This window comes from Gavia stellata, chromosome 8 (genome assembly GCF_030936135.1).
Source record: "Gavia stellata isolate bGavSte3 chromosome 8, bGavSte3.hap2, whole genome shotgun sequence".
NCBI classification, from domain to species: Eukaryota; Metazoa; Chordata; class Aves; order Gaviiformes; family Gaviidae; genus Gavia; species Gavia stellata.
The window spans coordinates 29714099-29726370 of record NC_082601.1 but is presented as its reverse complement, the minus strand read 5'-3'; the positions used below and the strand labels follow the sequence as shown (position 1 = coordinate 29726370).

Here is a 12272-nt window from a genome sequence, read left to right as displayed (position 1 = left end):
AAATAAGTAATTTTTATCCTACTTGCAGGAGGCTTATATTAATTAAACATTATTACAGTGAATGAGATGGGGAGGGTTATTAAGTCTGGGGCTGGCTGTAAGTGTTCTCTCCTGTTGCCTGAGGCTCCACTGAGCTCCAGATATTAATCTTCTAAAGCACTCAAATGCTGAAGAGATAAACACTTGAAATATGAAAATGTTTTTCTCCACAGCAGACACTGTGACCCTATGTCACGCCAAAGAATTTGTCAGATGTCCATATAGGCTGCACTTACAGCATTACTGTGTCTCTTCGAAAAATGCCGAGCACCTCAGGAGCTGAAGAGAGAAATGATGTGTGCATTTGTGTGGGGGTGATTTGTGTGTGGAGATGTAGCAGATTCTCCTTTTCCCATATGTTTCTGGAATACATATTTTCCTCTTTAGCACTGCCTACCAGGTGTTGGCTGCACGGCTTTCCAACTGGCTGGCGGCTCTGCCAATCTGGCCAGCGCCTCTGCCAGGTGGCTAACAGGTTCGCCTGAATGTTTGCATCTCGAGATTCAACCTTGGAGGCGGGGTGGAGGGTGGGAGGAGGAGCCCACAGCATGCATGGCTCCCTGGGCACATGGCATGCAGACACTGGATTCACCGGGCATTAGGGCAGAGCTGGAGACAGGTAAGATCAGCCAGCTCTGCCCTGGGGAAGCCTTGATTTTCATAAGCAATGACGGATGATGAAGAGAAGTGATGTTATGGTGACACAGTCTACTGTCATAAGGAAACTGGCAAATGTTCTTCATGCCACCCGTGCCACAAAGTCAATGAGGGTAAGGAAAGGACGCTATAGTCCTGGGGCAAGTTCCAAGATGTGAAGCTGAAGAACTTGAGCTATCAACCACACTGCCAGAGGCAGGCTTCCTTCCAACCCATGCCAGCACATCTCAGTGAGGTCCTCCATAAATTAGGCTCTGCCACACTCATGCAAATCTGCTTCTGAAGCACAGAAGAGAAAAAGAGCAAAAGTCAAACAGCAAGAGGCTGGCATATTTCAGCATTCTTAGGGCTTAGCTCATGCTTCACTTGGAGAAGGCTGAAATCCAGCCTATGCAAGCCCAGAGTGCAGAATAGCTGAAGACTATAGGCAATCTGAGCAACATATGGGGGGAAGAAATGCATCTCTAACAAAAGAGGAAATGCATTCTGGGGAAAAAGCATTGGGCCCTACAGAGGACATTTGGATCAGGATGTGGAACAAAGCCTGGGCTAACCTTCACAGTCACAGGGGATTCAAAGCCCAGTGTCTGATTCAAGGCTATCTCAAGAGTATAGTTAGTATAATTCAGTGCCAGCAGTCACAGTCCTATAAATAAGTCATGAACCATACAGCAAAGCATCTGAAAGCTTCCACAAAAGAAAACGTTCAGCTCTGCACAGCCTTCACAACTCCTGATAGCTGTGCAATAATCAGTTATACTGTTCACACAGAGAAAGCCCCATCAGCTCCCTCTTCCCTGCTTTGGTATGGTATTAACCATCTTACCAGGCACAGTCTCAGGGCTTGGTTCAGAGTTGCCAGTCCAGGTGCGTGTAGGCTGAAAAGACCACGTATAGCCTGTTGCCAAGTCATGTGACCAACCACAAAGGTCTTCAGGGAGATCAAAGTTGCAGTTGAAGTTCGCAGGGAGGTGGAAATCTTATAAAAAGAAATAGAAGCAAAATAAAGTTGGATTTAAAAATTATCTACCCATGAAGGGATGCTATTAAAAAACAACCCAAAACTAAAATAGCTGGCAAGCCATACATACTGAAGAAAGCATGAAATCTCACTCACGCTGATGCTTTTAACCTATCTCACATTTCGTCAGCTCCAGGGATCAGCCTTAAGTTCTGTATCATCAAAATGCTCACACTGCGTCCTGTGGCTAATCCACCAAACTAAGCAAATATAAAAGCAAGTACCAAATGCTTCCAGACTCTAATCAGCACCTTCTCTTCATCCCCTAGAGCGGTCAAATATTAAATGCCTTCTTAAATGTCAGGGAAGAGCGCTTCTTGAGTGCCCTGTGCTCATCAGTTCCTGCTCTGGCTCCAAAAGGAGAATCTCAAGTGCTCCAGAAACCCAGCTCCTCAGTGACAGATCTAGCCACTTGCACCAGACGGGAGCTGTCTGTCAATGTGGCGAGCTGTCACTCACCGCTTCCTACCTTCTTGTGGAAATGCTACCAGGCGAAATGTGGGGCCACTGTGAGCTCAAGCTTTTGGATTCTGAGTGAAAGGAGCCAACCTCTATTTCTAGCTCTGCTATGGACTCACCACATGGTCTTTGGGCGGGTCATTTAACTTTTCATCTGTGAAAGAGGAGCAGAGCTAATTCCCCTGTGTCAACAGCTTTAAAAGCTCTGGAGAGCCTTCCTGCAAAGACAGGTCTGTGGGCAGGAGGGCACATGCCAGGGGCTGCATGTAGCAGCAAGGCAGCTGCTGGCTCCTTCACTCAGGGAAGCAGCCATAAGGCACGGAGGCTGCAGAAATGGTCTGAGACCATCCCACGCACTCAGCGGACATGCACATCAGAGCCCAATTATAGGCTGGGTTTTTCCTGAGCAAAGAGGAAGTTTTAAATCACAGTGCCCACAAAGTGAGCGATAGCCAGAAGGAGGTGAGTGACTCAAGCAATAGGCATCAGGGGATCTTTGCTGCGAGGGGCAGATGGCTTTCTTTATATGCTCCCACTCCAAAATAAAACAATGCAGATCATGGATCCTTTTATTCCAATCTAATCTCATACCCTGGAAAACAGCATTGTTTCTGTTTGGCTGTCATAAATCTGATTGTCCAGAGAAAGACACTCATTGTTTATGGAGTATGAGAATGAAAATTGTTGCTAAATCTGAGGGAAGCTGACAGGGAGGCTGGTTTCATGCTCCACGGCATACTCTGCTCACTCTCTTGCCCTGGACTGCACCCAAGAATCGTGTTGTTGCAGAGACTATTACTGGCCTAAATTTCCTCTCGGCAATTTTCCAAGTGCCTCAATGGTAGCAGGGTTGCACAGGCTTATCACTGAGGCAAAGCAATGAGACTCAGACCCTTTGAGCTACTTCTGCAACTTGCATTTCCAGAACTGAACTACGGCAGAATCCTGATGGGAGGTGTGAAAAAGCCAATTAATGTACTTTTGAAAATTTATTTATTTTAAAATCCATTATTTTTTTCTGTGGGACTGGAAGCTGAAGTGACAGAAGTCCTAGGAGCTATCTCAGAGGATAGCTTTTCCTTGTGAGACTTGTCATTGAAGTCCTTGTGTAAATGCCCCTGCCCCGGTAGGGGGATGGACAGCATGTAGTCTAAACTAACATTCAGCCTCTTCTGTAATCAGAAGAGGCAGGCAAGCGCCACAGATACCAAACCAATCCCTGTACATCTGACAGCCATCTAAGACTGGGGGAAGAACTCCCACCCGGAGTCCCACAGTTGTGACTTGCGCAAAAGTAGCCCTGCATACCGGCCAGTCCGAGTCTCTCCCTTGAATCACCTTCTGAATTTATGACACCCAGCCAAGGGGATCTGGAACGGAGGCGACTCTAAACAGGGCACTAAGTGAGTTTCTTCAGGTCACATAAGGAAGATGGGAGAGCAGCTCTTCAAGTCTCGTACCCTAGGGACTGAATTAGCTGCTATCTCTTGCTCTTGCAACCTTCCTTGATATAACTTATCAGATTTTGGCAGGTTTTGTTTGGGTTTTTTTTTTATCTTGGCCTATCACTAATAATATTACTCTAAGCTTTCCAGGAATCAGCCCCATGTATGGGAGCTAATGGGAAGATAAGAGTATTTGCTTAGCTCTTAACCCATCATTTATTGAGATAAAGATGTGCTACTCTGATACATACCCTCCTCTTCTCCACAGCTATCACCACACTCAGTTGCCTCTTCATCAGTTGGGTATGGGGTGGTGGTCTCTTCGCTCTTCAAAGTGGGCCCCAGCGTCTCTGCAGTGGGCTTTACATCTGAAAAAAATGGAGTAGAGATGCTATTTGCAATAGACAGTACAAAAAGCCCAGGTAGGAGGAAAGAAAGCAAAAAGTCTTTTTCTCATGTTCTTATAATGGCAGGAAGAGATAGAACAAGAATACCATGAAATCTCCCTGTGCTACAAATGTCAGCATGGTTTGAACTTCAAGTGAACTGGCTGCTTCCATATGGGAGTTCCTTTGATTTAGAGTTCCCGTTGGACAAGGCTCTCCTCGAGACATACATGCTACTTTTTCTCTTAATTTTTTAATCTACACTGGTGTTGGCAATCCGCTTAGCTGTCATTACTGGATAAGACAGATCACAGGCAGAACGTCTTTTTCTTTCATAAAGGCATATGACATGTTAAAAAAAACACACACAACATTCTCTCTAATAGTGCCAATTTATAAAACAAGTCACTCAAACCCACAAATGACGTAACCGCAAACGGACCCAGAGGATCCCCTAGTGTGCTCTGGCTTGCTGCAGAAAGCATCTGGTTTCACACTCCAGGCTCCTGACTACACTTTCAAAGGGTCTCTGTCCAATTTCCCTCTCTCCAACACGGCCCATGTGAAACAACCTCCGAGCAGGTGTCAGGGGAAATTTAATCAAGAAAGGGAAGGACATTAAGATCAATAGTAAACGCCATTAGGTTCCAGCAGTCTCTCCTTTTATGGGTGCGTTAACTGGAGTACAGCAGGCTTGACTCTTTCCACTTTTAAAAAGAGGCTGCTTTGCTCAGTTATGTGTGATTCTGTTTCTTTGTCGGCACCCTTCAGGATATCATTTAATAAAGCCAGAAGCAGGAGGAAATGGCTAAATACATTGAATATTTTCCATAGGCTCCCTTCTGCCCTTTTATTTTCCTGTTATTAAACATGTTGCACATAAACTCTCAAGGTTTTTTTACTTTTTTTCCCCCCCAGTGGCTGTCTTTTTTTCAGGATAAAATACCAAATACTCTCAAAGTCTTTTAATTTGTAAGTTCAAATTTGTTACAACCCTATAAAACCCCAAATGCAACCAAGAAGCAAATTGTAAGCAGCCAGGCACAGAAAAATGTCACAAAAAAGAAAAGGAAAAAAAAAAGCAACAGGTGAAGGCAACATATCAAAAGCTGCGAGTTATTTAGAGCTGGTACATTTTTTTAGGTTGTTGGTCTTGTATATTGAGATTTATAGCTGAAATGTGACAATGTGGAAGAACCTTGAAAGCCAAGCCATACGGGACACAGATGCTGAGCGGATGTAAATCAACAGAGCTGCGTTGTCCTGGACAAGCCGCAGAAATATATCTTGAAAAATCAGTTACCATGGCAGAGCCGCAACATGATGGTTACAAGAGATAATGAAAATAGCAGGGAAGACAACGTGATGTGTGAAATGGAAAGTGAAAAAGAGAGGTCTTGCTTGCTTGCTTTCTCTCTCCCTGGCCCAGCAAGTGTCTGTGCAACTGGTGGTAACTGCTGATCAAAATGCAAAGTCACTGAGCAATTGAAACCAGATGTTTGGAACTTCAAAGGAGAGAAAATCAGCTGCAAGTGAACATTCATCAATCTCCACTCTTCAGAGGAAAAATTTTGGCAGGTCTTTGAAAGAAGCCAATTGCTGACTGCCTGCTTCCCAATTTTTGAGTTACTAGCCAACTAGTTTGTGAGCCCAGTTGCTGTTAAGTTACCTGTTTGACTCAGTAATTAAGATGCTTGTTGCTGATAAGAAATAGGAACAGCTGAGCAGGTTACACATGGGCTTAGGTCCTCACTTGAAAATATTTTCAATCAGCTTGTTTTAATCTATCTCTTAATCTTGTTGCCAAGCAAGTGCAATTGCCTGGGTTTTCACAGCCAGTTCTGTAACGTGCCTGGGTCCTCCCAGCAAAGGAGAGCTGTATCTTAGTGTTGTCAAGGACTGCTGCGTGTAGCCAGCTTGGATTTAGCATGCAGATAATGCCATGGGCTATCTCTGCTCCCCAGGTTGCATCAGGGATATAAATGCTTTTTACAACATGGTGAATCCACAAGATTACAAGCCCTACTCTGATTACAAAGCTGAATGCCTGTAGATCAATAAAGCTACAAATATTTATGACTTGGCAGTTGAATTTTAAACATTACAATGTGCAAATGATTAGACAGCCACACTGGGAAATGACCATAAAGCACCCTGCCTGGAAAAAACATGGGCTGTTGCTGCTGATATTGAAACTGAGCATGGACACAGCTGTCAAAGAAAATTTGGACCAAAAATAGCACTAGAAGTTGAAGATGCCAAACCTCTCTTATTCTCCAATTTGGAGGAGTGCAATGGAGGGGCTGACATGTACATGGTCGGAGGTCTTGTGCGACTGCCTCCCTTTGCGGCGGTGATGCAGCGCTGGGATACACCAGCCAGCAACAATCTGCAGAGATCTGGCAGCTGGAGACTCCTGGGAGCTGCAGGAAGCAGCGATGTGGGAGCTGCCCAACCACTTCTGCACAGAGCCTCAGCTCCCGCTGCTTGCATGAAAGCCACGGTGCCTGCTTCTCCTACAACGTCCCAAAGATGTTGTAAGATTTAAATTAAAATCTAATCTTGATTTAAAGTTTAGATCATTTACAATGCACTCCCAGTCCAGGGGGAGATTTGCTATTGACTTCAAAGGTGACAAATGATCATTATTAATTGTGTGTACGTGTGTTGTATGATTTGCTGTTAAGTGTTTGTAACAAATCTCTCTCACAGCACATCACAGAAGGAAAGGGTAGTAAAGACTCCACAAAAGGGTGGAAAAAACTCTGTGTCTTAAGCTTCCGAGAATGGGAATTCTTACAAGAAAATGCCTTCTACAGATGTGTTTATAAAATGGAAATCATACCTCTTTATCACTGACATCTGGACACCAGATTCAGATTTAAGCAGATTATTAAAAAAATAAAATAAGATTTAAAAAAAGGGACAACTAGCCCCTGGCACTGAAAAGCTAACACCAAACTCAACGAGCTGTTGGGTGAATTTTTGACTTCTGGGGATGAAACTATGGAGCAATCAATCACCATTGAGCCTCAGAGGGTCAGAGGCACAACCTCTACTGATACCAGTGAGTGTGTTAGACAGTTTTCACCTCTGTATTAAAGCCAATGGTGGCTGCAAGGCATACCACTTGTGAAAAACAGGTGTGCAAAAGTGAACAAACTTCCCTAGTCTTAGGGATGTTGTAGAGACATTGTAGAGTTAATTCCCAACTTTGTCTGCAAAAGGATTTCCACACAGGGTTCAATGAGAGAGGGACAGTTTATACAGCAAAGCCTTATTGGGGCAGCTCAAGATACTTGTACTGGTCACTGCACCCCTCTTCTGCACCTCTGCTTCTCTTCCTACTTTTTGTCTTATCCATTTGGATTAAAAAGGCCAAATGTTATCTAACACAGAGACTGGGAAAGCCTGCACAACATCCAGATAAAAGATCTGAAAGGAGGGAGAAGGGAGCTGGGGACAAATCCTGCATGGGGCTCTGTGTGAAAGCTTGGATTGGGGTCCAAACATTGGTGCTACATCCTGCATCAAGGCCAGTTCTTTTTAAGGTGAAAGTAAAAAGATGGGGTCAGGCCACACTGCAGGTCCTGCCTTCATGGCTGCAGTCTCCCTGGCCACAACATGGCCCTGAGGTGGGACAGCAGGAAAAGAAATAGTATTACACTTGCAACTTGCTGGTTTAGTTGCTGTTGCGGCCCTGAGGGAGCCAGTGGGCAGAGGCACAGGGGCTCTTACCTGTCCAGTCACAGCCCAGCACCTCCAGGCGCATTCCTATTCCCGCTGGGGACCACCTCTCTGGGTGCACTCGGACGTACTGGGCAGGAACAGGGTCAAACCTCCGGACTTCAGGGATATCGTAGTGGATGTTGCCTTCAAAAAGCTAGAGAGAGAAAGAGAGAGGGAGAGAAAAGGCAAGTGATGTGTGCATCCCACATGCTCTCCACCAGACTTGATAATTTGGGTCTGGCAGGACACAGACACAGTTTGAAATAGTTTAGCTGTCCGACTCTGGGCCGTTGAGTCCAGCTGAGCAGAAACTGGGCTGTTCCTCCTCAGTTGCAAATGGACCAGACAGGCTGTTTCTAAGAAACTTGCACAAGCTCTCTTGGCCTCTGCTTTATATCCAGGGGTCAGATTCTGATCCAAGCCACACAGGGGAAGCCTGGGGAACATCCACTAACTTCACATATAAGTAAGATCAGATTTGTCCTTTGGCAAATCAAGAAGCTACTGCATGTTCTAAGATAGTGTAAACACTCAGTTTTCCTCACAGTCCAAGTACTGCTGCTTTTCAGCTTACATGCACAAAGTCAAGTCTGTGGGGAATAAACAGAGGGTGGTACATAGCATCAGGCCTTCTAAGACTCATTTGTAGGATCAGGAAAAATTAAAACTAACCCAAATTTTCAGAAGCAGATTATTCTGTGTAAAAACAGAACAGGCAATAGCAGAGAATTCATTTATTCCTCAAGCCCCCCTGCCATGCCCATACCACTAAGCAGAAAGATTATGGCAAACTCCAACAACATGGGAAAAACACAGAGAATTTCAGGGTCACACCAGCGTGGCAAAAGGGACTTCAGATATATCGAATTCCCCAAAGAGAAGTTGTGATTCATCTTCATCTTTCAGAGGTGCAAGCCACAACAGCAACACCTTTCCCCTTAAAATACGTAATTAGTTTGTGTCAAACATAATCGAACACACCATCTTGCGGGCTCTGACCTGCAGGAGCTGGGAGGACCAGAGGGTGATGTCCACATCCCCAGGCCTGGTCCACAATAAGAAGCGAAGGGAAATTGCCATCCCTGGGGCAAGGTGGAACCTACAGCCTCTAGTACAGCTTAGGAGCAGGACCAGCAGACACAACCTGGTGACAGCCCAAACTCCCAAGGTCTCTTGTGGGCAGAGACAGCTAATTTCCCAAGACCCCATCAAGCAGACTGAAGATAGCCAGAAACATCTCATTTTGCAGCTGCTCCAGGCAGTGCTTACCTTGGCTTGCATTGTTTTGGGGTCCTGGATGAAGTTCCAGTCTTTTCCATTCATGCTGTAGGCCACCTTAAATTTCTTCACGAAGGAGCGGGACTCGGTGGTGGTCACGCTGTCCCCTCCACGAGCCCCCTGGATAATGACGCCTTTGATATTCTTCGGGATGCCAAGGTCCACCTGCAGCCACTCCTCCCCAGGCTGGGCTTGGGGGACGCGGGGAAACCAGCCTGAGCGGCTGCTCACCAGGCGGGCCATGCTGGGAGACCAGTCATAGCCTCTGATGGAAGAGGCCGAGATCTGTGAGTCAGGGATGAGGCCAGAAAGCATTCCAAGCAAGTTGGAGCAGGGTGAATCTGCAGGGAAGGAAAGGGCATGAACAGCTGGGGTGGTTGGAGGGAGTGCTCATGGTTTTACTCGCAGGTTTAAGCTCTGGGCACTAAACCAGCACCAGCACTGGGTGCTTCTCCCTTGCCTCCAGGGCCTGGGTGTCTGTCCCCCCAGGCACATCCCTTGGGATGGGTGCCTCCATCCCCAAGCAGCCATGACAGCTGCGGGGGACAGCACCTCGGGACAGGCTGTTGGAGGAACAGAGAGGAGGGCTGAGGCCGAGGGGAGGAGGGGACCCTCACCAGTGATGCGGCAGCCATACAGCTCCAGCCTCAGGGCAATGCCGTTGTGCCAGCTCTGGGGACGGATGCGCACGAAGCGTGTGAGCACCGGGCTGTGGATCTTGTTGAGAACCACCTCTGTGGCATCCTCATTGGCCTGAAATGTCTGCAAGGGAGGGGGGAGAGAAACACAGTTACGTCCTCTCCAGGCAGAAAGAAATAACCAGATCAGCAGTTGAAATAATCTCAGCAGGAAAAACCAAGGAGAGCCTTTCTGGGCAGGGCCAGCCTCCGGCCAGAGCAAGCACCCAGAGGCAGGCAGGGAGAGATGAGCCGCTGGCAGGACAGCATGGTGGATGGACTCACCCATCAGGCAGGAGACCCAGGAGCTTGCTGCCCCGCTGCCTCTCACAGCACCCTGAGGCACCTTGGACTATCAGGCCACGGCTGCTTCAAGCTCGCCCCCAAACCTAGAGCCGCTCCAACACAAAAGGCCAGATGTCCCCAAATGCTGCATGAGATCTTGCCTCCCCTCTGCGGGTAAACGGGCTGACATCCTGACACATCCTTGCACCGAGCTCCACCAGGAAACATCGTGTGCAAGCAGCGGTGCAAGCAGGAGGATGCCACCTCTGCCTGGGGCAACACGCCACTGTCCCAGCCTTGCGGCTGCCTCTGTGGCACGCATGCAGCCTGCCACACAGAGACAGCTTTTTGGGAGAGTTTATCATCCGACATGATATGAAAAGGCTGCTGCCTTACCAGATGGCCATAATCAATAACTACCAGATGGACGTTAGATCCACCCATCCTGCCCATTATTTTAATAGGCTGGACAAGGACTGGATACTTTTATTTCTGTTTCAGGCTATGGACCCATAGCGGGGAAGAAAAGGGGGGAAAGAGGAAATACCCAACCTGAGGGTTATTTTCAACCCTTTCTCTGCCCCCAGCATAAAGTACTAAAGCTCACAGACCGAGGCAGCAGTCATTGCCCACTTTCCCTCCAAGCATGCAGGCGCTCAGGTCAGGGCTAGAGCATCCTCTGATCTCAGCCAGGAGCCACATCCACACCGAGATGTTGGCTGGGCTCTTCTGCAGGCTCCTACCCTGCATATGCCATGCTAAGCACAGGAGATCCTGCTAAGTTTATCTCAGAGCGAAGCAGGAAAGTGTCATCTCTGGCACCGATCTCCTTTTGTCTGAGGCAAGAGTCAAACAATTCCACTGCAGATCCCTGTGATCGGGGACAGAAAAAGGGGTGAGGCTGTATCCTGGCCTCTCACCTTGAATAGCAGTTAAGAAGCATTTTATAAGCCTCCCACCGCCTGCAGACGGCACATGTTACTGCTCTTCTCCCAGGATCCAGCACACCAGGGCGCGCAGAGGGTGTCTGCAGAGAGGGACAGCAGCTGTTCACTGCACCACAACCAGCTCTGGGCTGCCCCTGCGCATCACCATCCAGCCCGGGACAGTGGCACTCCTGCCAGGGCAGGGAGCAGCCACCCCGCAGAGGGCCTTGGTTGCAAATCTGGCTGGTAATTGGGGTTTGGGGTTGATGTGAACTTGAGCAGAAAAGCTAATCCGGAGAATATATATCATGCTGCTACCGCTTAGCAACACAGCACGGTTTATGTGTTTTTAATATCCTGTTTTATCCTGTCTGACCCCACTTCCCATCCTTTTCCTTGCTCAGCAGACACCAAATACCCTTTTTTCCAGCAGGAGGGCTATAAGAAGAGTGGTTACTGTGAAACACTCCCCAGGCATGCGTGCGTGCGCGTGTGTGTCTTGTAAACATGTGGGAACACACACACACACACACAGGCTGAAAGGATACACTTCTACACCACAGCAAAGCCTCCAGCTTTATGTCAACACAGAAGCTGACACACAACACCTTACCTCTGAACCTAACACCGGAGGACAGGAAATGTTTATCTGAGCCAGTGCAACTATTTGCAACGTGAGGAGCCGCACGTCAGGTCAGCCCAAAGGTCCCTCCGTCCCAGGGGACAGGTCCCGGTGGTGGCCCCCGCAGATGCCCGGGGGCAGTAAGCCCGAGGGAGTCTTCTCCTGGCAACCTCTCTTCACCTCCCACAATCAGCAGTTTGAAGACTCCACGAGCCAAAGGTTGCATATGGACCAGCATGTTTAACAGTCACTGACGAGGTTTGCTGCTCTTTTTGGTTTAACATATTTCCAGTTTTGTTCTTTTTTAGCTCACTTCACGCATACGAGCATCAGGGGCCAGAATCCAAATTTACACCAGCATAATTTGTTGCTGACTTCTGCAAAGTCAAGCTTGACAGAAAGCAGAAGCAGGGCTGAGCCTAAAAACTTTATCACTACCACATGCATTGTTGAAAGCATCTCTTACACGACCTTAGTCCCAGCCACCGGCTTCCAAGGAAAGCAACCTCAATTCTGCTTTAGATTTGGCGCCCAGTAATTTCCTCAGACTAGATCACATTCAACAAGCTCCCTAACTCTGAGTCGGGGCCTTGACACTCTGGACTGCCAGTTTATGAGGGCAGAAACGGCACCTGACTTCCAGCTCTAGTACCAGCCGTGTTGGCAGGATCTGCCCCAGTGAGCCTTGTTTCTGAAAAGCCCCAAATGATCATAGCAAGTCACTGCTTCGCATGCCGTTCAGCATAAC

The 12272-nt window shown here is 47.6% G+C and overlaps 1 protein-coding gene across 1 annotated transcript in view; it reads right to left on the bottom strand.

The window, feature by feature from the left end:
* The window catches only part of NRP2 (neuropilin 2), an 87009-nt gene that overhangs the window by 30744 nt on the left and 43993 nt on the right, over positions 1-12272 (bottom strand). Inside the window, exons 8-12 of the mRNA XM_059820113.1 lie at positions 9632-9776; positions 9006-9355; positions 7746-7890; positions 3873-3989; positions 1523-1675 (exon numbers count right to left, since the gene is read on the bottom strand). Of these exons, the coding sequence (XP_059676096.1) occupies positions 1523-1675; positions 3873-3989; positions 7746-7890; positions 9006-9355; positions 9632-9776 (910 nt within the window). The remainder of the gene's footprint in view (positions 1-1522; positions 1676-3872; positions 3990-7745; positions 7891-9005; positions 9356-9631; positions 9777-12272) is intronic.